This window comes from Mustela putorius, unplaced genomic scaffold, assembly GCF_011764305.1.
Source record: "Mustela putorius furo isolate JIRA1106 unplaced genomic scaffold, ASM1176430v1.1 tig00003853_pilon_pilon_pilon, whole genome shotgun sequence".
NCBI lineage: Eukaryota > Metazoa > Chordata > Mammalia > Carnivora > Mustelidae > Mustela > Mustela putorius.
The window spans coordinates 10,452,542-10,478,361 of NW_025422005.1; the positions used below are offsets into that span (position 1 = coordinate 10,452,542).

The 25,820-nt window shown below is 52.4% G+C and overlaps 1 protein-coding gene across 4 annotated transcripts in view; it reads left to right on the forward strand.

Moving 5' to 3' along the window:
- KAZN (kazrin, periplakin interacting protein) overlaps window positions 1–25,820 on the forward strand; it is a 1,025,916-nt gene that overhangs the window by 981,684 nt on the left and 18,412 nt on the right. For 2 of the 4 annotated variants that reach the window (XM_045063784.1, XM_045063785.1), the window contains 5 exons: window positions 513–643; window positions 3,535–3,585; window positions 4,955–5,078; window positions 22,859–23,064; window positions 23,584–23,702. In XM_045063784.1, coding sequence (XP_044919719.1) covers window positions 513–643; window positions 3,535–3,585; window positions 4,955–5,078; window positions 22,859–23,064; window positions 23,584–23,702 — 631 coding nt within the window. Of the gene's footprint in view, window positions 1–512; window positions 644–3,534; window positions 3,586–4,954; window positions 7,569–22,858; window positions 23,065–23,583; window positions 23,703–25,820 lie in introns of those variants that run through there. The other 2 variants (XM_045063786.1, XM_045063787.1) reach the window with 2 other exon arrangements.

Consider the following 25,820-nt stretch of genomic DNA (forward strand, 5'->3'; position numbering starts at 1 on the left):
GTTGAGAGAAGTGGTTGGATTTGTGTTTGGGATTGGAAGTGGAAAGACTTTGGGGTTGTGTTTGGAGAAAGGTGGACAGATTTGGAGGGCTGCCCTGGGGATGACTGGGCGTGGGTGTGGGGGAAGAGGGGGTCTGGCCTTGGCCTCCAGGCATCTCCCTGGGGCAGTCGGTGTTGACTAGTGGTTAGGATTGTTCTGGGTCTAGGGAATGTCCAGGTGGTGGGAGTCTTGTGAGGACAGTCACCAAGGTCCCTGGAGACGCCTGCCTTTTCTCCTTCACTGTGGTTAGGAGAGGGCCTAGTTGGATCCAGAGGCTGGGGCAGCCTTTCCCAGCAGCTGCTCTCTGGTGACTTGTGGGTCTGTGGAACGGAGGGCCAGAGGGTTAGGCCATCTCTTCTCTATGCCTCAGTATTCTCATCTGGAAAATGGGGGTGTAGGGTAGCGTGACAGCAGGGCAGCACAGGCGGGACCTTCTCTCCACCCCTCACTCACCAGCTGTCCCTGCTTTCCAGCGGTCAGGGTGAGCCCCTGCCACTCCCGGCAGCCCTCTGTCATCTCCGACGCGTCTGCCGCCGAAGGCGACCGGTCGTCCACGCCAAGCGACATCAACTCCCCTCGGCACCGGACACACTCCCTCTGCAACGTAAGGCCAGCAGCAGTGGGGCCGGGGCCGGGGGCCCTGCCCAGAAACCGCAGGGGCGGGGTGGAGGGGTGAAGACTCTTTCCTCTCGTCCACCCAGGGAGCACTCTGGCGAAGGCATTTCCTGTTCTGTTCTTTCCTTTTGCAAGAAGAGATGGATGTGGGGAGAGAAAGAAATGAGGCCTGTTTGCTCCTTTTGTCCGGGAGGGCAAGAAAAACCCAGAGCAAGGCAGGCCTGGGTCGGCTCGGGGTCTGCACAGCCCAGGACTACCTCTGGCGGGGTTCCTGTGTCTGGGACCGTGGGCTTCTCCTCCCAGTTGCGACCTTCCAGAGCTCAGGGCCTTACCAGTATTTCCTTTCCCCATAGAGCCAGCTCTCAGTCCTTCTAGGAATGAGCCAGATTTTTTTTTTTTATTATTTTCTAGGAGTTTGGGCAAATATTGCCTCTGGAGTGGTATCCCATGAATTTGTTCTGTTTGTTTGTTTGTTTGTTTGTTTTGCAAATCACACTTTTTTATGGCATGCTGAGCGCCAGCTGCCAAGAGGTGCAGATCCCTGGCCACCTAACTCTTGGTGACTGGCAGAGCAGATGGTTGAGCTTCAAGGAGTGAGGGGCTGAAGGCAGGTCACGCATCCGAGGACAGGAAGACACCATGTCGAGGTTCCAGCATGAAGCACTGGGGAGCGGGCTGTGGAGGCTCTTGTATGGTTTTGTTCTGTCCCACAGCTGATAATGGAGGGCTCCCCTGCCACGGAGACCGAGACACCATAGGTCTTTGAGTGCATGAGAAAGCCTTCTCAAAAAGTCAGCTAATGTTCTATTAACCAGCACAAATGATAATAAAAAAGAAATGAGGTGAATATAGTGGGAAAGGAAGGCAAAAATAACTCCTACGTGCTGATGATACGATCACCTACCTGGAAACGCAAGAGAATAACTGAAAAGCTATTACAACCAATAATGACCAAGTACATGAATGGTACTGGTTGAAAATCAATGTATAATAATCAGTAACTTTTGTCTATATGAATAATCACAAGGGAAACTTTTTTCCCAACTACAATAATCATGAAAAGTAGCTAAAGACTACTAATAAAAATAGCCAAGACCAAACTTAAAATTAGCTGCCTTCGCCTGGTGACGTGGGCAGCAGGGATCGCTGGCCCAGGGCCTTATCCCGCCCCGTTGGGATGTGGAGAAGGCCGCTCCGGGCCTGAAACCTGCTCAAGGCTGGGATTCTTTTTCAACTTCCTTAAAGCAATTTGTTCTTCACCCGTGCTCAGGACAGAAGCCCTGTGACAAAGGCTGTCTTGAATGACAGAACTAGGACGAGGGAGGAGACTACTAGAGGGCTTTCTGACAGCCGTCCCTGGTTTGGAGGGACCACTGCTGAGCTGAACCTACAGCCAACAGCGCCCTTATTCTTAGCATGGGCTAGAGACCTAAAGTAGCCACGTACACCCTAGAGGAGACCTTCCCAGGGGCCATATTTTGATTTCTCATGGTGGGCCCAAGGGGGCTCGGAGAGCCAGAATACTACTGGAAAGTCCATTCTGCAGAAAGGGTTCTCTCAGTGCCTCTTGAATCACCTTTGGCCTAGCCTTTTCCCCAACTTGGCCTTGGCGCATACCAGCTGCAGGTCCAACCTATTTATTTCCAGGATCACCTTACACAGGGCCCTGCTGCCAGGACCTGGGTGCTTTCATAAGCCAGTTGTCTGCAGACGGGCATTCTAGTTCTAGTGGACACTGGCCTCATTCTCTACCCCATGAATTTGACAGAGATGCCCCTACCCAGAGTAGACCTCTCTTAGCGTGCCACATGGGTTCTGTTTGCAAACCTTGGGATGGGACTAAAGACTCAACAACGATTTGTTCCATCCCTGCCCTCCCTCAGCCACCTTCATCCCCATTTCTACAGATGGGCACACAGGTAAGCCAAGAAGAGCCTGGAAAAAGCACCAGGTAACCCTCTGTTCTCAAGCCTTTGGCCTGGCACAGCAGGAACAGCCCAGCCTGGACTAAGGACCTCTCCCTCTTACTCTTTGGCCACTAATTTAGAGTAGAGGTCGGGACTAAGTGTAGGGAACTTGAAGACAACTTTGGCCCAAGTGACATACATCTGGTTTTTTCATGGATTTTTTTGCCTGCAATTCTGGAAACAACCAGCAGGGGCCTCCCTTGTAATGACTTGTGATCCCAAAGATCTGTTTGCCCCACCAGGCAGTGCAGCCAGATTCTGGGATGTAGCGAAGGCTTTTGCACGCCCACCATTGCATGCCCACCGAAGGGAGAACTGGACCAGGAAGAAACAGCCCCAGATTTGAGTTATAGCTCTGCCATGAGTTCCATCATGTTGGATTACCCTCTGTATCTGTAAATCAGGCTCACGAGGCCTGCCTACCTCTCCACAAAATAAGAGATGCATTGAATTGTTTGTGGGGGAAATTAGAAGCTACCTAGTCTCCTGAGTCTTCCTGTCCTGAAATTCTTTATTTTTGTGCCTTTTTCTTTTAAAATTGTATTTCTTTATGAACAACACCAAGTATAACCAATCTCCAGTTCCAACTTGATGGACCAATTGGGACAGGATCTTAGAAGCCTCCAAGTGACTGATTTGTTGGTCAGAGGGTGTTGGGAGTCAAGAGGCCTGAGCAAGCAGGAGAGCACCCTAGGACCCCTGGTCCAGGCAGCATCTCAAACCCCAGGTGCCATTGTTGAACCATCTGGGAGTGTTTGCTTCAGGGGTGGGGGTGGGTTCACCTGTGCAGAGGTAGGGTGGTCCCTAAGAGATGGCTTCCTTCCATGGAAGACCCCACTCTCCATGGGCCACCTCTGCTCCCATGTGTTGTGTGTCCCTGCTGTTTCATTTCCCCCCTCTTTTTTGGCTACAGGGCGACAGTCCCGGCCCAGTACAGAAGAACCTGCACAACCCCATTGTACAGGTAGGTGTCCTTCCCTGGCCACTTGGGCCCCTCTCTTTACCCCGTGATGACCATGAGTCCCCCTGTCCCTTGTTCCCATGGGCCCTCAGTCTCGCCACTTCCATACCTGGGACACCCAAGGCAGAGAAGAGTTAAGCCACTGCTTTGGTCAGTCATGGTTTGGTGGCCTGACCCAGAGTCAGTACCTGCTTTGCCCTTCCCTGGTCCAATCTGTGGACCCATTAAGTGCATCACACATCACACATCACACATCTTCCATCCTGCTCTCCTGGTGAGTGTCTTCTCCTGGCAGCCAAAGGCTGATGAACCAGGCCATAGCCTCTTTGGGCCCCTTGCTGTAGGAAACTGTTCTTTATTCATTTTTAACATTTCAGTACCCTGTCAGGGAGGGGTCACAGGGAGGAAAGGGGTCGCAGAAGGGGTCTCAGATCAGCAGTCTAGTCCTTGAGTTCCCAGATGCTGGTCTATGCACTGCTCATCTGCATCAGGGTCCACCAGGAAAGACTTTTCAAATGCAGATTCCTGGGCCTTTAACCCTGATTCTGATCCACCAGGTATGGGATGGGGCCTGGACTTCAGGTCCTTCTGATGCAGTTTTGGGAACCATTAGTGTAACGTGGATGGGGAACACTACCCTAGGTCTTTGTGTTTGTAAAGCCCTCTGGTAGACCCCAGCCTCAGGCCCTCAGTTACCCAGACAGGAGCCTATGCCCATCATCACTGTTGTCTCCACATCACAGATTAGAAAACCGGGCTCAGAGAGGCCAGGGGTTCTAATTAGGACTAGCACCCAAGCCCCAGCATCCCCTACTCCCCACTGTGGCCAGTCCTGCCTCTTATCCAAGGCCTTAAGGTTCAGGGGGTCCTTGCTCTTGGCCCACACAAAGCTCAGATTTCTCGTTCTTCATTTTCCGGGCTTCCCTGGGTCCCCTTTTTCCCACCGGGAGTTTTCCACAGTTAACTTGTATCCTTGCTGCAGGGTCCCTGAAGACAGGGGACTGGGCCAGAGCCAGGTGTGCAGACGCACCCCCGGGAGCCCTCGCAAGCACCCCAGGGGTGTGGGCAAGCTGAATTTAAGTGACAGTGGTAGTGCAGCAGCAGCAGCAGCTGGCGATTCCTGCCCAGGCACTGCTGTGAGCATGGTCCGTCCCCGCCGACACTCTCAGGACTGCCTTGTGTGGGTCCCACTGCTGTCCCGGAGAGCTTCCACAAGGGCCCAAGTGTCACCTCCTCAAACGACGGGTGGGGGTGGGGGGCAGACTCTGGCCCCATCCGCTGTCCCTGTCCCCATCCCCCCCCCCCCCCTGCACCCAGCTCAGGTGGCTTTGTTCTTCTCCCTCCGCCCCCACCGCCCTGTCCGACTCCGCAGTCACTAGAGGATCTTGAAGACCAAAAACGGAAAAAGAAGAAAGAAAAGATGGGATTCGGCTCCATCTCGCGCGTCTTCGCCAGAGGGAAGCAGCGGAAGTCCCTCGACCCCGGCCTCTTTGATGGTACCGCCCCTGATTATTACATAGAGGAGGACGCGGACTGGTGATACCCGCCTCCCTTCGCCCGCCGCGCGCAGGCGTGTCTTTGCGTGTGGACGTGCGTGCGAGCGCGGGGTGGGGAGGAGGGGCGCGGGGACGCGGCGGGGCGTGCGTGGCGGGGCGTGCGCGCGCGCGCGTGCGCGAGCTCCCGCGCACGTGGGTGCTGGGCGTGGCCGAGCGCGGGCCCCGCCCCCTGCGGCGCCGCCTCTGTAATTGATGTACATACTCCAACCGTGTGTGACTCTGTCAACTCTCTGTCGTCCTCAGAGCGATACAGTTGTGTTGTTAATCTGGGTTTGTTTCTGTTTTTGTTTCTTTTCCGTGTTTTGATTTGTTTTTTTTTTTTTCTTTTTGTTCGGTTCGTTGGGTTTTCCCCCCCACCACCCTCTTCGCCCTCCCCTCCTCCTTTTTATGAAACTTGAAAACTTGAAGGACTGCTGTGTATTTGTAAATAACAAAACTATTGTGCACTCCGTGCTTGTAAATGTCCCTTGTCCAAACTGCTACTTCTGGAGCCCGTCTGCCCAAGGATGTGGTCTGTTTTTGATGTGTCCCCCCTCCCTCCCGTGTGAACGCACGGGACCAGACCCTGCCCCCCGCCCGAGTCACTTTAAGCGCCAGCTGCCCCCGTGGTCAGGGTAAGGCCCGCTCCCCGCCAAGACGCCAAGACCCGCGAGCCTGGCCGGGGCGGGGTGGGGGGGCCTTGCCTTGGCCCGGCGTGCCAGAGGTCAAACGGGCTCTTTTTAACGGCCTGCCAGTTTTTAAATTGCGTTGCCGTTTCTTTCTTTATGGAAAAAAGAAAAGAAAAGAAAAGAAAAGAAAATTGTTCCGTTTAATTTATTTGCACAAACGCAGAAGACTTATTCTATCTAAATTATTACATAAATATTGGAATGTATATTTTTCCATGGGGTGGGCGGGAGGCGGGTGTTTCTGTTGACTTGTCTGTTCTATTATCATGCTGCTGCCAAACTGTGCAAGGTAGACTTTAGGGTGGCCAGAACCCAGGGACCATTGGATTTCAAAGCTTGCTTTTTTCCGTTTTTTCTTCTCTCTCTCTCCCCCATTCTCTCACCCCTGCATGAAAGTGCACTCCACCTTTCTCTTCTCCCCTCCCCACAGCTCCTCTTCAGGCCTTTATATATCTGCTTATTTATCTGAAATGAGGAACACTGACCTCAGTGAGAGGAGGACCTACTGTAATGGTCACTTTCTCTTGGGTCTGTCTTTTGAGAGAGGTTCAGCACAGAGTGAGACAGCCAATCACATGACCACAGGGTATGGCCACAGGGACCCTTGGCCTGAGCGGTGCCACTAGGGTCCTGGAGAGGCATAGGTTCTTCCTGCAGCCGTGTCTTCCTCATCCTCCCTTATTCTGCATGTCGGCCAGGCAGGGGTCACTGGGGGAGGTGCCCATCTCAAGGGAGGGCGGGGAGGGCTGTTGGGGACACAGTGTCCAGCACCAGAGCCTCTCTGCCCTCCCCATTCTGCTTGGTTCCTACAGCCACACTTAACAGAATCTCCTGGAATCCCTCGGGCCCTGTTCCTCACCTTGTCGAAATAGCCTAAGCCTGCTAACTCTAGGAGTGAAAGGCTGGCAGGAACATCTCTCTGCCTATTTGGGGATCAGTTTGGCCCCAATGAGGCTTCACCAGCAAAGGAACCATGGGCACTGTAATGCAGAGTGGTGGAGAACACATGAGCTTCTAAGCCAGAGCCTCCTAAGGCCTAAGACTAGCTTTCCCTTTTCTTTTGACCTGTAAATCCGACCCCCCTCCAACTCCACCTTAACTACTAACACAGCTCAGTTCACCCATCCTCTGCACCACCGTAGTTGCGCTTTTCTGCTAACGGTAACATTTTCAGCTCTTACAAGATTTGAAAGTACTGGAGAGTCTCTATCAGAAGGATAGGATATTTTGTCCAAAGTCTCTAAAACAAACAAAAAAACCACCAGTAGGCTGCTCCCTTTTCTTCTGACTTGGTGGGGAGTGGGGGGGATTGGGCAGGAACAGGCAGGGTACCCTGCCTAATAAGGACCTTTCTGGCCTCCTTTGGCTAAGCTGTTCCTGCAAGCCTGGCAGGGAGGGAGAGCGGCCGGGCTGGCATCTTTCTCTACGGAGAGAGATTTTAGAAAATACTTTTCTCCCCCATGAATTTTTTTTTTCCCTTTCGGTTGATTTTTATTGTTTGCCCTTTACTTATGAGAAAATAAGATTGCAACCACTCCTGGTAATGATTTAGTAGTTCCTTTTCATTTCAGTTTTTGTAAATTAGGAGATAAATCTAAGAGTTACTAAGGATGATTTATTTAAGAGAACTACGTCAAATAGCGAATGAGTTATGGGTAAATTAGATGAAAATAACTTTTCCCATGGGAAAGGTTTCTCGAAGGCATGGATGCAAATATAAAATATAAAAAAAAATCTAAATAAAGCTTATTTTAAAATATTATTGAATTCTATGTTATTTGACTGCTTCTATCTTGCTCCGGGCGGGAGGCAAAACCCATGCATGACCTGCTCCTTGGAATTCCAGGGCTGGGTCCGGAGGGGCTGAGAAAGCTGGCTGAATTCTGGGCCCATGGTGGGGCTAAGGCTGGGGTGCTCCCCCCCCAGAAACTTCTCATCTTGACCGCCCCGAATGTAATTTGAAGGAGCTGTCCGCATCCAGGGCTGCCTGTGGTCCTAATGCACCATCTCCAGGCCTGGCTCCCTGACCCTGCATTGTCCAGCTCAACGGCCCCGGTCAGCTTTCATCTGCTTCCCTCTCCTCCCATCCCCCGGCACTCCTTCCAAAGGCCCAGAATGTGCACCTGTGAGTTTGGGGCATGTTACTTCCTGCAGATCTCACTGGGCCTCTGCATCCTCCCAATATCCCACATTCCCTGGGGACAGAGAGGAGCTTAAGAAAGAAATCAGGGGAGCCACAGGGCTTTCCACAGGCTTTTTTGAGCCCCGTGAGATCCCCCGGGGTGCAAAGCCTGGGCCTCCCCCCAGTGAAACTCCACAGTGTGGCCCAAGAAAAGGTCACCCTGCATATCCCGATCTATGATCATGGCCAGTGCCCTCCACCTCTGCCTCCCAACTTAAAGACAAACCCTGTCCAGCGATAAAACTGATGGAAAACTGGCCTTTTAACCCCCAGTCCCACCCCTATCATTTCTGCTGAAAGAAAGCTCTGTGATCTGTTGACCATGCCAAGAAGTTGTAGACCTCAGGACGGCAAGGAAAAATAGGGACATCTACCCACAGTTCTCAACCCAGCCATGCGGTAGAATCACCTGCAGAGCTTTTGAAAACAGTTACCAAGGCCAGGCTATAGCCCTGAATCAGAGCAGTGGTAAAGCTTTTCTGGTGACTCCAAGGTATAGCCAGCATTGAGAACCATCTGAGGCGGGCAAGTGGCCCAAGCACAACGTACCACTGCTCCCCTCTCCCGGGCCTCCTGCAGACATCACCAATCGATCGAAGAGTCCTTCCCACCCAGCCCAAAGTAGTCTCTGATGTCTTCACTTTACAAAGCCTCAGACAGCCACTGCTAATCAGTCAGAGTTGGTATACAATGAGAAAGCCCATTTGCCAACCTATAACCAGCCCAACCACCCCACCCTAGTCCCCTGGACAGATGGGGAGCACTGGCTCAGAGCAGAGTGACTTGGCCAAGATCCTAAATGTTGCTCCTATAGTCCTGTAACCTTTGCAGGGACTGGGCCATACCTATTGAAATCTTAGTAGCTCTACTCAGAAATTATACTACCTCCTTTATCTTCTTTGAGACCTTGCCCCAGACGGTCCAATTCTAAGTGGTACCTATTAGAAATTGAAGTAGGGATGCCCAGGGCATCTAGGGCCAGTGTATAGCCCCACAGGTTGTCTCCTACACTACTATGGAAGGCAGTAGTGTGTAAATGGTGCCCTGTGTTGTACAGTGCACAACCTGCACGGCTGTACTCACTGGCCCTTCTGCGTGATCTCCCACCCATGCTGGCAGGCTCCTACAGATGTAACCTAATAATGTAATAACAATAATAATATCTAACATTTATTAAGCACTCACCATGGGCCGCAGTCTGCGCTGTGCCCTTTACATGCATTAACTCTGTTAACCCTCCAACAACCTGTATTTTTGGTGAGAAAACTCAGGTAAATAAATATCCAGGGTCAAGAAGCTAGTAAACAGTAGAGCTGGACTTCAAACCTAGGGAGTCCATAGCACCCTGACCACCATCTGGGCAGTGAGGGGATGGGCTTGGGCAGGGAACATCATAGAGGCCTTAGCAGGGGGACACTAAGCGACCACCGGTAGCCTCCGACACAGCCTAGCACTTGCTTGCTGGTATGACTGCAGCCATTCCGTCAATTCAGTCAGCCTTTTATCTCCAGGCGCAGGAAAGCCTCCCCCACGGAGGGATGGACAGAGGAGAAGTGAGCTGCTGGCCCGCCCTGGCAGAGGTTTGCCTTCCCTGGTCCTGCTGTGGAGCCCCTCCTTGCACCAGAGCTGCCTGGTGCTCAGATCAGCTCTGCCCCCAACGGGAGGTGGGGTTCCCATCCTGGCCCCAGCATGCGTCCGGGGGGCTCGGGAGCTGCCCCACACCGGTGCCGGGTGGGGACTATCAGCGCGGTGGGGCCATAACGTAGGAGGTCACCAGCCAGCTCACCAATGTGCTATCCTCAGGGCCTCTTACCCAAAACCTGCATTTTTACAGTAAGGGCCTCACAAACATCCCCACCCGCCCACCCCCAACCCATCTGCTCTGAACAAATGGCTCTTTTTTCTGTTCAGACCCCACTAGGTGGGGCCAAAGCTGCCCTCACTGTCCCCTGCCCCACCTGTTTCCCTTTTTCTAGTGGAAAAAGAACTAGAAGAACTCGGTGGTCATAAAGAATCAGGAGGGAATACATAGCTTTAACCTTGTCTTCTAAAAGGATTCATAACTTTACATTCTAAAGGAATGCTCTATAAACATAAGAATAACCTAGGAGTTTGGTCTTGGCTATATATCAGAATAGGAAGGACATCACCGGTGAAGTATCACTGTCCGGGCATAGTGAGGGCATAAGTCTGGCAGCAAGGGGTTGAGCCGTTCATGCCTGAACCACAGCGACACGGTGTCTTAAAGCCCAGATATCGAAAAATACACAAATATGCACCATTGCCCTCTAAGGGCTGGGCCCACCACCCCCAGCAACCAGTCCGTGAGAAAATCATCCCAAGAGGATCGGTCTTGGAGAAGTGGCCACTGAAAGCCTTGCCCTCTTCTTCCTGAAAATGGAAGGACTTCCCAGTCCCAAGCCCGTCCCCCAGGAAGCACTGGCTGATGGCTCGCCGGTGTTCACTGAGTTTCAGGTTTTGTCTGATTGCTCCCTTAATGGAACAAGAGATCCTATGACACTGCACGCCATGCTCCCCCTGGAGGACCCTTGCTGCCCACCAGTGGGGCCAGGCCAGGGCGGGATAACAGCTCCGGCTCTGGCCATGCATCGATTTCTAGCAATTTGTGTCATTGTGAGCCTCAGTGTCCTCTCATCTCTGACGTGGATGTCATAAGGCTCCCCTCCTCATAGGCTCAGAAATGAACGCTAACTGTGATTTGCAGTCTAGAAAGGACCAGCCCCAAGGCCTGTGTTCCCCAGGATTTGAGTGGATTTAAGCTCAAATCAGAGGCAGGAAAACTGAGTACGAGCAGGTAGATACATATCCTGAGTCTAAACGTAACTGGATTCGAACAGGTCCCCCAGGGGTGAAATCAGGGCCTCAGGCTGTGTGCACTGCCATGGCTCCAGCTGTGTACCCACTGCTCAGAGGCCAGATTCCATTCCACTGTGACAGACCCCGGGCTTCTCGGCCCCAGAACCAGGGGACTTTGACGTGTGTGTGCCCCCAGAATCCACCAGCCGTGACAAAATTCTTTCTAGATTCCAAGTAGAAACATACTCTCTGCATACTCTGAGATTGAGACCAGGGGAAGAAATTACGCTGCCCAAGCCTGGGTTCTTGAGGCGGAAGCTCCCAGGTCGCCCCAGGGTGGCAAACGTATACAGGGACAGATGTCAGAACCTGGGACCAGCCTGGCCTCGCCATGAGAAACTCACTCGTATAATCCTTCAGCCCTCCAAGGTAAATACTGTTATTACCTCCATTTTATAGATCAACAAACTGAGGCACAGAGAGGTGAAGTTGTTGCCCAAAGTCACGCAGCTAGGAAGAGGCAGAACTGGGTTTCAACACCAGCCATCTGGTTCCAGAGTCCGTGTTCTCAGTAGTCGCGCTCCACAGTCTGTAGCCAAGCTCTCCCTGCTTCCCCTGCCCGGGATAACCAATCAATGAGAAGCTTCCGAGAACTTGAGAAAGCCTCACTAGCCAAGCCCTGGGCAGGCTAGCTCACTGAGGCTCTGTTTTTCTACCCAGTAGAGGAAGCAATTGGAATAAGCAGTAGTTTTCAAACTGTGTTCCATGGAACACTTGGGGGTTCCTCAGAGGCCCCATCAAGAGGCTGCCCTGGCTGGTGGCAGAGCTAGCAAGCAGGGCTCCAGTCCGACCTTCAGCCAGAAGCAGCTCTGCTCTTCCGTGATGCACCCTGCACCTCCAGGCAGGAGTCCGTTTGAAGGATTCCATGATAGACGAAAAACCGTAAGCAAAGAGGGAAAAAATAAGGAGAGAGAGGGGGGGGGAGGTTTGAGAATCACACACAGATAAGTAGTGCTCAGACCTGACCATGCCTTGAGTTTTAAGGCTACAGATTCCCTGGCTCCATCCCGTACCCACTAAATCAGGTTTGTGGGGGAGACACTGGGGACCATGCTCCCCAGTGTGGTCTCATTTGCAAGAGGTCACATGGCGGGGCAGCAACCTCTCTGTGGGTTTTAGCGCAGACTTGCCATGGGGTAACTACCGCTAAGGGACCATGATAAGGGAGGTTGAGGCCACCACCTAGGGCAGCTCCAGGGTGAGGAAGGAATGGCTGCCAGAGCCTTTGCTAGTCCCTGCTGAGCAGAGAGCAGAAGGGTCTGGCATGGCCTGTCTGCTGCCTCCTGGGCAGCCTCAGAAGCCTGCAGCAGGACCCCTGTTAGGGTCCCAGAGAGGTTCCCAACTTTCCTAGAGGCACACAGCCAGGAGGTGGCAGGGACAGAAGTCAAGGCTGGGTGAAGGCCAAGTTTGGACAGGCTATCTACCATCTCGGATTCTGCTTGACCTGTGGCCGACTAGACTTCTACCAAGCATCCAGTGGACCTGCTGGCCTTGGCCTGGGGCCCATGGTGCCCCATGGACACCCAATGATGAGCCCTAAATTGGGAGCAAGACTGCCCTAGCTGTGCTCTAGGGAGCAGCCTGGGGTGGAACCACTGCTGGAGGGGGAGGATGGGGGAGGGGGCACAGCGTTCTGCCCAGACCTACCCTCAGACCCCTAAGGGGGGCCCAGCCTTCAACCCAGAAGTCTTATCACCCTAGCCCCACACAGTCGAGAGCCCCGAGCCTGGCTCTGACTTCCTGTTCCCAGTTTGGCCAAAGACTTGCTGTGTGACCACGAGTAAGTCAATCTCTCTCTCTGGGCCTCAGACTCCCTCTGGTACAAACCAGGGCAGTGGTGGCTTGTGGAGCCTTTCAAGTCCCTGGTGTCCTCCCCAAGGCCACCTCCCCCACCCTGCTCACTGTCCTTCACCCCCAAACTCCAGTTTATTTCTCTTATAGATATGATTCCATTGTAACGAAGGGTTTGCAACGCCAAGGCAGTGTGACCCCCGTGGGTGAGGTCATCTCCAAGCTGCATCCTAGAGCCTGCCTCGGGCCTCCTCCTACACCCCCTGTTGTGAAAAAGTCATTCCCTGAGGACACCCCAGAGTCCCCTGCCCACCCTTGCTCCACACCGGAGAGAGCCAGCCCAGGTGCCTTCCCTCCTCGCCCTGGCAGAACAGGAAGGCCTGTGAATGGATGGCCAGAGCCCCTCCCCAGGAGGCCATGCACAGCCACCCCCGGGAACCGCAGTAAGACTACATAGTTCGAGGCCCCTCCCAGGGGATAGCCTTTTGCAGCTTGCAATGCTCTTTCCTAGGCAGATTAAGGTCAAGTTTAAGGGGGTAGCTTCTGGGCAAACTGTCTGGGTCCACACCTTACTCGTGAAATTTGCTACCCAGCAACCTTAGACAAGATACTGCACCCGGCTGGGTCTCGCTTTCCCACTGTGTGCACTGGGGACACTACGGAGCTCTCCAGGGGCGCTGCTAGAGAGAAACGAGTCACTGCATACAAAAGGTTTAGCTCGGGTAGCCGTGAATGTTTGCCACAATGATGATGACAATGACAGCGAGGACGGGGATGTCATGTCAGCCTCTCACCAGCCCTGTGAGAGAGGCAGAATGGAATCGTGGTTCAGGTATGAAGGCAGGCCCAGGCAGGTTCAGCAACTCGCCCAGGGATAAGACTAGAGAATGCAGGGCATGTAGAGGTGACAGGGCTCTTGGTGGCTTCTTCCTCACTCCCCTCATGTTACGGATGGGAAGGGGCTTGCCCACCATCAAGCAGGGCATCAGTGGCTGAGCTAGTTCTGGAAACCAGGGCCCCTGACTCCCAGGCCAGTGTGCTCCGAGCTGCTACAGACCACAAGATTCAGCAGGGGTGGGGAAATCCTTGGGTCAGTTGTTTTGGAAACAGCACTGAGTCTCTAACCCTAATCCTGAATACAAGACATTAGTTTATCAAGGCTCTGACAAGTTCTGCAGTGAGGGAAAATATCTCACGTTTTTCCACTTTGTGTTTCCCAAACTTAGTTGACCACAGAACCATGGATTTGTACCTAGTTCCACGGAGCACCCTCCGGGACCTGTTGCAACGGGCAACTCCGTCAGCCCCTGTAGTCCGTGCTTGGAGGTGCTAAGTTAGTGATTCCTTGGAGAGCTCTAAGCATACACACTCTCACATTGTTTAGCCCCAGAAAGTCCCTGGGCTTATATGGGATTCCCAGGAACCTTAAGAAGTGAGCCAGGAGCAAGGCAAGGTGGAGTCTGGATCTCTCTCTATCAAAGCATCAGAAAGAACCTGAGTCAGTGTGTAGCCACTGCAGAAAGGGAAGGGTCCCTGTAGACCGGCTAAGAAAAGCCAGCCCCAGAGTATTGATTTTGCTGCTCTCCCAGGCCCCAGAGGGGCCAAGCCCATTGCCACAGGGCCCGGGGGCAAGGACAGGAATGGGCATGCCCTCTTGCCAGGATGTCTGGCCCCTCCTGCCCTGTCACCCCACCAGCTCTAAGCTGCCTCACCGCTTTTCCTGGGCTGGGCCACAGATAAGGGCATCGCATCCCAATGGGTTCAATGCCTACATGGTGCCAGCCTCGTTCCTTGTTAGGACACTGATGTCTCCAGGTGTGGTGTGGAGCCTGCAGTTGGAGACAACAGGCCGGGTCACCAACTGCGACTCGGGTGTGTGAACCATTGCTGGCTTCCCTCCATCTTTTTCTGTGTGTGCAGAAAACACAGATGCATTTTAGGGACAGCCTGAGCCCAGCAGGATTGATCAAAACCGAGCAACATAGGGAGGGGTGTTGAGGAAAGGCCAGGCTTTGGAGCCAGATCTCTGGGTATGATCCCAAAGCCAGTACATAGCTGTACAACCCTAAGCTGCCCACTTAGTCCCTTTGAGCCTCAGCTTTCCCCTCTATATACTGGGGAAAAAAACTGCCTATCTCTCAGGGCCATGGCAAAGATGAAATAACAACCAGAGAGAAAAGTCTAGCCTCCAGCAGCTGCTCGTCTTGGTGTGGCAGGAGACTCACAGGAGAGGAAGAAGCGTAGGCCAGTGACGTGACATCCAGGCTCCGGGTCCTAGCTCTGTCCAAGGGCACAGCTGACGGGCATTTCTGAACCCACTTTCTTCCTCTGTGTGATGGGGCTGCTCACGCTCAGGTTGCAAAGCACCCATGAAGTTTAGCCGTCACGGTCACAGCCACGAGGGCTCCCAGTGTGAGCTGGCACGTCCCGTGGCCTCCTGTTGGTCACAGAAATGGGCTGCGGTGGGTAAATTGGCATCATAGAGATCAGCAGACGTGGAGCCCTTGCTAGGCATCGGCAATATCTCAGGAGCAAAACCAGGCCCCGCTCCTGTCCTTATGGGTTTTATGCTGTAGTGGTAGGCACACACCCTGAATAATCCCATGACTGATCCTTGATTTCAGCCGTGAGAAGTGCAGGTGAGAACAGACCTGGCTTATTGAGAGCACTGGGAGTGCATGTGTGCGGGGCGGAGGTGTGGACACCTCTGTGTGCTGTAGCGGGTGGTGACCGACCAATGCCAGGGGACCAGAGAAGGGGTTCTTGGAAGAAGCAATGTCACAGTAGAGCCTGAAGGCTTCATAGGAGGTCACCAAGCAGAGAAGCCAGCAGCTGGGGGACTTCCAGGCAGAGAGCAGCAGGTGCAACAGATTCGAGATGGGGGAGGGGACCAGGAGTGCAGGGAAAGTGCGAGAAGCCCAGGGGGCTGGGGAGGGGGCCTGAGACTGAGGAGAAGCCGGCAAAGGGCTGGGTCACCCAGAGCCTTGTCGTGTAAGGAGCTTGGTTTTATCCAGGGAGACAGTGATGGGTGTTGAGCAGCAGAGGTCCCTGGGAAGATTCAAGTTAAAACAATAATGATAAAAACAAAAACAAAACTTTATTGATTGTCCCTTTCCCATAACTTGGGCTTTTAATGATGGCATTGAGCATCACCATGAACCAGGCATGGGTGGTAAAGAGGATAGACTTGACCTCTGACCTCGGACTTCCCTTCGTAGCTGGGCAGACGGACAGACCCACCAGCAGAACGTGAAGAGCGTGGGTGGACAGTGTACGCAGCCAGAGGATGTCCTCTCGGGCCCGTGTGGAGGAAGACAGACCACTAAATCTAAAATAAAACATACTTTTTAATATATCTCTGGCCTCAACAAAAGTAAGGGAAATCGCCAAGTTACCCCCATCCAAAACTAAAAAGCTGTGAGCTAAGACCAGAACAGGAGCAGTGAGTGATAAGCACGTGTGACAAACTGGGGTCTGTCCTGGGGACAGACGCTGATGTCAGGACTGTGGACAAGGACGTAAATGCTGGGGTGTGGCAAAGTGAAGGACCAGAGCCTGTGGTCTCTCGTCGCCCCATGTCTCTTTAACAGGAATGAAATGGTCCCCGCTACCAGGCCCCATCCCCCCTCCCTCCCTGCTCCAGCCCCGGCAGGTCTCAGAATTCCTCTCTGGAGGAAAATGTCCACTATTTAAACTCTAGAGATTCCCTTAAGATCAAATCTGAGCTCAGCATGCACGCGAGTCCACAGAGAAATACAGCAAATTTAGACCCTCCCAGGCCTTTTCAGATACATAGCTACCAACACCAAATACAAGCTAATATGTATGTAATACTTTTAAAAATGTAAGATGAAGTCATAAACATGAGCAAACAGTAAGAGACTATCTGAAAAGACCAGGTGAACTGGGAAAAGAACCAAATAGAACTTTTAGAAGTATGTAGTGAGTAACATTAAAAAAATAAACTCCAGGGGCGCCTGGTTGGCTCAGTGGGTTGGGGCCTCTGCCTTCGGCTCGGGTCATGAGCCCGGGGTCCTGGGATCGAGCCCCGCGTCGGGCTCTCTGCTCCGCGGGGAGCCTGCTTCCTCCTCTCTCTCTCTCTCTGACTGCCTCTCTGCCTGCTTGTGATCTCTGTCTGTCAAATAAATAAATAAAATCTTTAAAAAAATTAAAAAAACTCCAGGGGCACGTGGGTGGCTCCGTCGGTTAAGCAGCTGACTCTTGATCTCAGCTCAGGTCTTGATCTCAGGGTCATAATTCAAGCCCCTCCTTTGGCTCCACGCTGGGCAATGGAAGCTACTTAGAAAAAATAAGTAAATAAAATAAAATCCAAGGATGGATTAAACAGCAGAGTAAACTGCTGAAGAGAGAATTTTAAAAATGGAAAATAGATCTAAGGAAGTTACCCAGATGCAATGCAGAGAAATAAATGGATGGAAACCTTGAGGGGAAATCAGAGCTTTCTGGTCTACCACAACAGCTACGAGCCACATGTGGCAATAAGACCTGTATTTGAATTCATCAAAATTCAGTAAAGCTTTGGACTCAGTTCCTCAGCTGCACTAGCAACATTTTGAGTGTTCACTCCATATGTGGCTCCCGGCTGTCACAATGGACAGTGCAGATTATCCAGCATTTCTACCACCACAGAAAACTCTGTGCGACAGCAGCAGCTTACAAGAGAGGGAAAAAGAATTAGAAAGTCTGATCCCAGAAGGAGAGCAAAGAGATAATCGAGAAGAGGTAATATTAAAATATAAGATAAAATAGTGGGTGAGAACATTCTAGAAATAAACCCTTAGATGCGGGAAGCACGATGTATATCAGTCAGAATAAGAAGAAATCCTCATGTAGTCATATCATAATGAAACTGCAGAACACTGAGGACAAGGAGAAAATCTTTTTATTTTTAAAAAAATTTTTACTTATTTATTTGACAGAGATCACAAGTAAGGCAGAGAGGCAGGCAGAGGGAGAGGGGGAAGCAGGCTCCCTGCCCAGCAGAGAACCCGATTCAGGGCTCGATCCCGGGACCCTGAGGTCATGACCTGAGCTGAAGGCAGAGGCTTAACACACTGAGCCACCCAGGCACCCCAAAGAGAAAATCTTAAAAGGAGCTCACCAAAGAACAACTGGGCTGGCAGCTGCCTTCTCTTCAGCAAAAAGGAAGGCAGAAGGTAGTAGAACACAGTCCTCTACTCACCACAATGAGATGCCAGAAGGAAATGACTGTCATCCTAGAATTATGTACCCAGCAAAACTCTTTGATAGAGGAGGGGGGATCATAGGCTTTCTTCAGAAAAATGTTGCAGAGTTTACCACCAAAAAATACTCCAAATCCGAGGAACTTTTAAATCACGCTCTTCAGGAGTAAGAAAAATTACCCAGGAAGCTAGGTCTGAGGCACAAGAAGTGATGAGAACGTGGTCAACGTGGAGGGAAGTTATTTGAAGCAAATATTGATAATAATAATCACGATGACTGTTTTGTTAAGTTAAATACATATGATAAGTTTTCAAGGGTAGCCAATAAAGAACAGTTCTAAAATTCGGCTCCCATCAGAACCACCTGGGAGGCTTGTTAAACTACAGATTCCCGGACCCACCCCTCAGAGCTCAGCTGCAGGAACTCTGGGGCAGGCTCCCAGACTTTGCATCCATAACCAGTTCCCAGGTGTTGCTTGTTGGGACCGGCCCAGGGGCCCCACTTTGAGAACCACTGAACCAAAAGCAGAGAAATCGGGTGTTTCACTTCCAAACCAATAGAAGGGGGAAAGGCAATGAGAAAACAGCCCACACCTTCCATCTAACCCAGTTCTGTGCAGGGAAAAGATCGTAAAAGCCACATACGTAATTTAAGATTTTCTGGTAGACACGTTAAAAAGTAAAAACAGGTGACATGAATTTTAATAACCATTTTTATTTCACCCGATATACCCCCAATATTATCATTTCAAGATGTGATCAACATGAAAAGTATGGAGATTACTTTTTCTTCTCTTCTGGGAGAAAGCCTTCAGAATTCGGTGTGTATTTTATCACGTAGAGGCTTCTCAACGTGGACAAACCACATAATAAGACAGAGGTGGTCTAGACAGCAACAGACGTGAGCTTGCAGAGGACAGAGGTCCCCACTCAAACCCTGAGCAGCCACGGCATACCAGACACTGAGCTGAGCGGTTAGAGCACCATACGTCACCTCGTTCGTCCTCACTTAGACCCGTGAGCTTAGACGTTATTATCATCCCATTTCCTAGATGGTAAAGGTGAGGCTAAGAATTGTCAAAACACTTCCCCAAGAGAAGCAGAAGAGCTGAGACTCAAACCCAGGTCTCTCATATGCCCATGCCAACCTCAGAACCTCAATACTTTACTCTGTAGAGCCTTTGCTGTAATAGATCAGAGAGTTAATGTTTTAGGCTCTTGGGACCAGACAATCCATCTGGTAGGAGAAGTAGAACCTCTTCTTCCAGAGTCAGCCTCGGTCCTCCCCGTGTTCGGAAGGATCCAGACCGATTGGCCTCCTGGCGACACTTTCTCAGACGACCCGGGCCTCAGCCCGCCTCTCTAACTCACTGCCTGACTAGAAATGTGAGTTATTCCCCCTCTTTGGGTTGAGACAGAGGGGAGATAAAAGCCAGGATGGATGGAATCCCAGACATAAAATTGGGCACCGTAGTGCCTACATTTTGGAAACTGCCTTTAATTAATGGTTTGCGAGCCCCAAAGACGCCCCCCTCTTCAGGCCTTCTGCAGTTCGTCCCGGAGCTCAGTCCTGGGTGACGAGGGCAGGGTGGCGAATGGCTGTCTTTCTTCAGAAACCAAAATGTGTGGTTTGCTTGTCGGACCCCAGCTCCGCCTCGGGCATTCCTCGAGCCCGGACGCCCTAAGCCAGCTCTGCTCGCCAGCCTGAGGCCCGTGAGCTGCGAAGCGACCCACACGTATCCACACACACCCCCAGAAGTTTGCTTTTTCCCTTTGTCCCCTTATCTGTCATTCCCCCCCCCTCCTCATTCTCTCTTTTTTCCTGTTTCTCTTTGTGTCTTTGTTGTGTCTGTGGCCCTGTTCCTCTCCTGAAGGCTTGCTCTTGGAGTGTCTCTCTCCAACTCTCTCTTTTTTTTCTTTTTTCTCTTTTTCCTTCCTTCCTCCTTCCCCTACTGCCTTATAGCTTCCACCTGGGGAGGTCTAGCCCAGGGCCACTCCCCCGCCCCAGGCATGGGAGAGAAAAGGCCACCCCTCACCTGACAGGGAGGCCCCCCCCCCCGCCCACTTGGACCGGGTGGGAGTCCTGCTGGGAATCCCTCAGCCCCTGAGCTGAACTCAAGCCATATTTCATCCCAGGAAGGCAGAGAGACTGAGGCAAGTACTGAGCACCTACTGTAGGTACACATCCAGAATTTATACGAGTCATTAATCTGGGAGGTAGAGAGTATTATTATTATGCCCATTTTATACATGGGAAAACTGAGACTTGAAGAAGTGAAGAAATTAACCCAGAGCCAAGGTCTGTTCAACTCCAAAGCCTCTTTCCACAAACCCGGTCCAAATGGACAACACGGGCTGGGTCTTGGAATTTCAGGTAACCAGATGTGGCGATGTGCATCTCTCCACTTCCCAGAAGCAGGTGACGGAGATGGGACTCAGTCACAGAAAAAGCACAGAGACTCTCAGCTCTTTCCAAGCCAGGGAGGACACACCCACCTTGTGTGCCAGAAGCTCACATCTGTAGGACCCAATCCGAAGGGCTTCCCTGCAAGCCAGACCTGTCCTGGGGAGCCAGGCACCAGCAGGAGGGACACGGAGCGTGGGGACAGGCAGCAGCCTCACCAGGCAGAAACTCGGGGAGGGTAGGGGGCAGGCAAGGCTGCAGAGGAAGCTGCAGATTCCACATTTCCACATTCCTGGGCGTCATGGCAACACAGGCTCAGACCAGAGACCTGCTCGGAGCTCTGTGCCATCTGCCGTTTCTCTGGGGGCAGGGAAGAGACCTTCTACCTACCTAGCATCCCCAGTCACGGAGTCCCCAGAGCAGCCCTGGGAAGGAGGGCAGGGAACTGCATTACGCATTATGCCAACCTTAGGGTGCGGGAAATAGAGGCACGAGGCATCTTAGCTGCCCGCCCTGAGTTAGGTCGCTCTGCTCAGTGCCTGCTGGACCAGGGGTGGCATCCTCCTGGCCAGCAGCCATGGGCTCCCTAAGGCTCTTGGCTGAGAAGCTAGAGGCCCCCCAGCGTTGGGGAGAAAGGTTTAAGCAGAGTGTGTATGTATGTGTATATGGTCCCTAAGCGGAAACAGCGACTTCCAAAGAGTTTCCATGGCAGGGGCAGGGGAGGGCTGAAGGAACTGGGGAGAGGGGCCTTGTGACTCGAAAAAGATTTCTAGGTTGCATGTGTCTGTTTCAAAAATAACATGCCTCAGTGCAGAAAACATGGGAGACAGGAAAGTGTACACACACATGAGAATACCCTTGCCTACTCACAGGGGCACACACACACAAAACATTCACACACAGAGACTCACACACAATTAACCCATCACCCCTTTCCAGATGCAGACTTATAATATTTATCTAACTAGTATTTTATATGTATAAATGTATAAATATACATATATTACATCATAGAATCATGTGTACCATTTTTAAATGCGCTGGGATTACATCGCACCTGCTGTCTCATACTGTCCTTCCTCACTTGCCAGTTGGTTATTAACATTTTCCCATGTCAAAAATATCCCCTGTGACACCTTTCTCATGAACCACATATTTTCCAGTGCATGAATGAGGGGCATCCTTCATTCGGACAAACTCCATCAATAACCATCTATACCACTTCCTACTTAATTTTTCCAATTTTTTTAGAAATGCATATGATTAAATAAAATACATTTGGTCATTGTTGAATTTTGATGATGGACAAAAGTACAGGAAGAGGAAAGTAAGCTCATTCCTCCTGGCACCCAAGCTCAGTAACCGTAACTATCTGTGTGATTTCACACACAATTTTTGTAACCACCTGCTTGATTTGATGGATAAGTATTTTTTACATTGTTACGATAATTTACAATGTACAGTATCATCAGGGTCCTTCCTAACCAGGCTTCTTTTTTTAATACTTGTCATGGTATTGAGTTTGTGTGGGTGTTGATTTAACCCTACTTTAGAGAAGGAGACTCTTTCCATCTTGGTCAAGTCTGGCCTGAACCTGGTCTACTTCATCAGGTGTGTCTAACCATGGATTGAAGAGTAGGGTTAGGGAGCACCTGGGTGGCTCAGCGGATTAAAGCCTCTGCCTTCAGCTCAGGTCATGATCCCAGGGTCCTGGGATCGAGCCCCACATCCGGCTCTCTCTGCTCAGCGGGGAGCCTGCTTCCTCCTCTCTCTGCCTGCCTCTCTGCCTACTTGTGATCTCTGTCTGTCAAATGAATAAAATCTTAAAAAAAAAAAAAAAAAAAAGAGTAGGGTTAGGAAGTGCTGGGGGATAGACATTTTCGCCTACAAGGGGCTACTCCCGAATCAGGTTTCAGTGTGTTGAGGAATGGAGCTGAGGCTCTGTGTATCCTAAGAAAATAAACCACCCAGCGGCCCAGAGATGACTGCCACTATGTTGATTACAATAGCAAAAAATGGGGAACAACCCATGCTCATCAATGAGAAAGCATCCTCTGATGACTCCTGGGCCATCAAAAGGTATCACAGATCTCTACGGAGATGGAAGGGTGTCCTCCACGGTGTAAAGGAGAACGGCGTGTTACAAAACGGAGAACGTGGCGTCTGCGTGCGGGGCTCTGTGTGTGTAAGCGTGGGTCTGTGTGTGTTTGGAAACGTGGGCATTTGTGTATCCCGACGAATATTTAACTATAACTAACAGCTGCTGTCTCTGGGTAGCGTGGGATTTGGGGCGATTTTCACTTTGTGTTTTGTTTTCATTCTTTTCTAGATTAAGTTTTTAAAAGTCTGTGCTTTTGGGGGGGAACAGATTACTTTTGTAATGGGGGAGGGGCAGCAAAACAAAACAAAAGCCATTTGGATTTTGGAAAGAAGAAACGCATGCGAGGGACTCATCCTCACCCTCCCCCTGTACCCCAGGAGTGCAGCATCAGGGGTGCAATCTGCCCAGCCCCTGCCTCCCCACCCCGCCCCCCCACAAGCCCCCCGCAGCCCCCTCCCCACCTTCCCACCAAGTTTACAATTGTGTGTTGCAGATTCGGACAGCCAGTGCAGCCCCACACGGCAGAGCCTCAGCCTGTCGGAGGGGGAGGAGCAGATGGACCGGTTGCAGCAGGTGGAGCTGGTCAGGACCACCCCCATGGCCCACTGGAAGGCCGGCACCGTCCAGGCCTGGCTGGAGGTGGTCATGGCCATGCCCATGTACGTCAAGGCCTGTGCGGAGAACGTGAAGAGCGGGAAGGTAGGGCACATCCGGGATCCCAGCGGGAATCCCCCTCCCCCGCCCCCCGCCCCACCCCGCCTTGAACTTTACCAACCCAGAGCTGAGCCGCTCCACACCCCACACCCCAACCCCCACCCCATCCCAGGATGAAAGGATGTATTCTCGGAGCCAGCTGAACTGGGTTCAGGCTCCAGGGTCCCCAGTAAAGCACCATGTCTCCCCAGCAAGGCACCTAGCCATCTGAGCCTCAGTTTCCACATCTTTAAATTGGGCCCAACCTGCCGGTCCCTGCTGCAGGGGGGCAGGACCGGGCTAGAGGGCTCCACGGGCCATCATGTGATTCCGCTCACCTCCTGGAGCAGAGATGCGCCACGTGCTCTGCCCGGACTGCAGAGAAGGAAGGGCAGGGAGATGGTTGGCCTCGGCTAGCAGACCCCTCCGGGGCTCAGCTGCAGCTGGCAGCAGGTCCTGGCAGCCTCGGGAGCCCACCCCACACCTCCCCTCTGGGCACTCAGTCCTCACCTCCCTGCGGAGCAGGTGCTGCTGAGCCTGAGTGACGAGGACCTGGAGCTGGGCCTGGGCGTGTGCAGCTCCCTGCACCGGCGGAAGCTCCGGCTGGCCATCGAGGACTACCGCGACGCTGAGGCGGGCAGGAGGTGGGTTGGCACGCCGGGGCACCTTGCTCAGGCTGTGTCTCCAGGGGGAAGAGAGAAGAGTCCCCCTGGGACCTCCAGATCACACGGTGGGGGGTGAATGGGCACTGCAGGCTGGGCCAGGGATGGGGGATCATGGGCTGTGCCCAGGAATGCCCCTGACCAGGAGGTCCAGGCACATCTCAGTCCTGCTCTGGGCCAGCCCTCCCCATAGAAAGATGGGGATCCAGGGAATCAGTGAGGCCCCAGGAGCCCATGATCCCTGCAGCCGGGAGGCAGGATGAACTCATGCGCCCCCAGAACTTCTCTATCTTCAAGGGCCGGCCCGAGCAGGTCTGGGAATTCGGCCAAAATATCCGCACTGCCTACTTTCACCACAATCCCAGCTCTAGCATCCCCGGAGGAGGAAAGGAGGGGTAAGGTGGGGAGAAGCAGAATGCGACAGAGAAGAAATGGACGTGAAAGGCTTTCGTGCCAAGTCTCCCCCAGAGGCTGAGGGCTGGAGGGAGGGGGCTCCGTTAGCAAGCGCACCTGGGAATGGGCGGAGTTCCTCCCTCAGGTGTGTCCCGCTCTCATCCCTCACCCCCCCACACACACACCCCCACTTCTGTCCTACCTCCTGCCTCCCTCCCTCCTGACATTTTGTGAGCAGCGTTTGGGGGGGGGCTCCTTCAGCAAGCAGCTCCAGGGAACCAGAGCACCCCCCTCAGTCCTCAGAGTGCAGCGGGGGAGAAAGAACGAGCGTCGTAAATCTGACACTTTCTGTTTTGCATAATTATCTCCTTCGCTGGTTTCCCCATCGTTTTCGTGCAGTTAATTAATCAAACCTGGTGGTGTGTGCTATTATTTGCAGAAGCCGCTTTGTGGATTAAAAAATGAGGGGGCTAAGGCTGGGAACTCAGGCTAGTTTAGGAGCAGGAAACCAAAGGCTTGTGGGTCCAGGAGAGGGGCCCTTAGCGTGATTCCAGGGTGGCAGCAGAGACGTACGAGATCAGATCAGAAACTCAGGTAGTGGGGCGCCTGGGTGGCTCAGTGGGTTAAGCCGCTGCCTTCGGCTCAGGTCATGATCTCAGGGTCCTGGGATCGAGTCCCGCATCGGGCTCTCTGCTCAGCAGGGAGCCTGCTTCCTTCTCTCTCTCTCTCTCTGCCTGCCTCTCAGTGTACTTGTAATTTCTCTCTGTCAAATAAATAAATAAAATCTTTAAAAAAAAAAAAAAAAAGAAAGAAAGAAAGAAACTCAGGTAGCAACCCAAAGCAAGCGAAGCAAGAACATGCCAGCCTCGTTGGCGAGTCAGGACCCTGCGGGACAGGACCCTGACGGGGGGTGGGGGGGGGTGTGAAAGAGGGGAGAGGGGAGTGATGGGCGGGGGGAGGGGAGTAGTGGGGGTGAACTCGCTTTCTCAGAGGGCTTCCCCCCTCCTTAGGGTCCTACATATACCTCAGGCTCACCACCCACTCCTAACCAGTGCCTCCCCTCCCCCAATCCTCTGCCAACTAAGCTAGAGACCCCTGCTGTGCTCTTGTCTCCCTCCCAACGTGGTTAGTAAACGCTGACTGCGGAAGAGGGTAGGGCTGCCTGCTTCGCTTCGCAAAAACGCAGGATGCCTTGCCCAAGTTCGCCCAAAACATGACTGCCCACGAAAACCTCAAGGAACCAAGATGCCACAGCACCCGGAAGGGCGTGGGTGCAAATTAGCGGCCAGATGTGAACGGAGTTTGACAAATTCTGAAAGCTGAGATCAGGACTGTCTCCAAGGATCCTGTGTCCCCCCCCCGCCCCAGTTAGACACCCCCAGGCCTCCTGCAGGAGGGAGGGTCTCATGCCCTGCGGAAATGTGGCCTGTCTCTAACTTGCTCTCTGGCACCTAGTTTCTCCAGCTGTGAATTGAAGGGGGTTAGATTAGAACAGCGGATCTTGTAACTTTTGGAGACTACGGCCACTCTGAGAATCTCATAAAAACTGTTGACACTTTCTCCAGAGGCGATATTATACAAAACTTGACAACTGCATTCTGGAACCCTTTGACTCACTCCCAGAACTTTCAGGGGCCCATGAACTCTAAGGGTAAGAACCCCAGTGAGGTCATCTTCAAGAACACAGCCTGTGTGGCTCTGGGCATG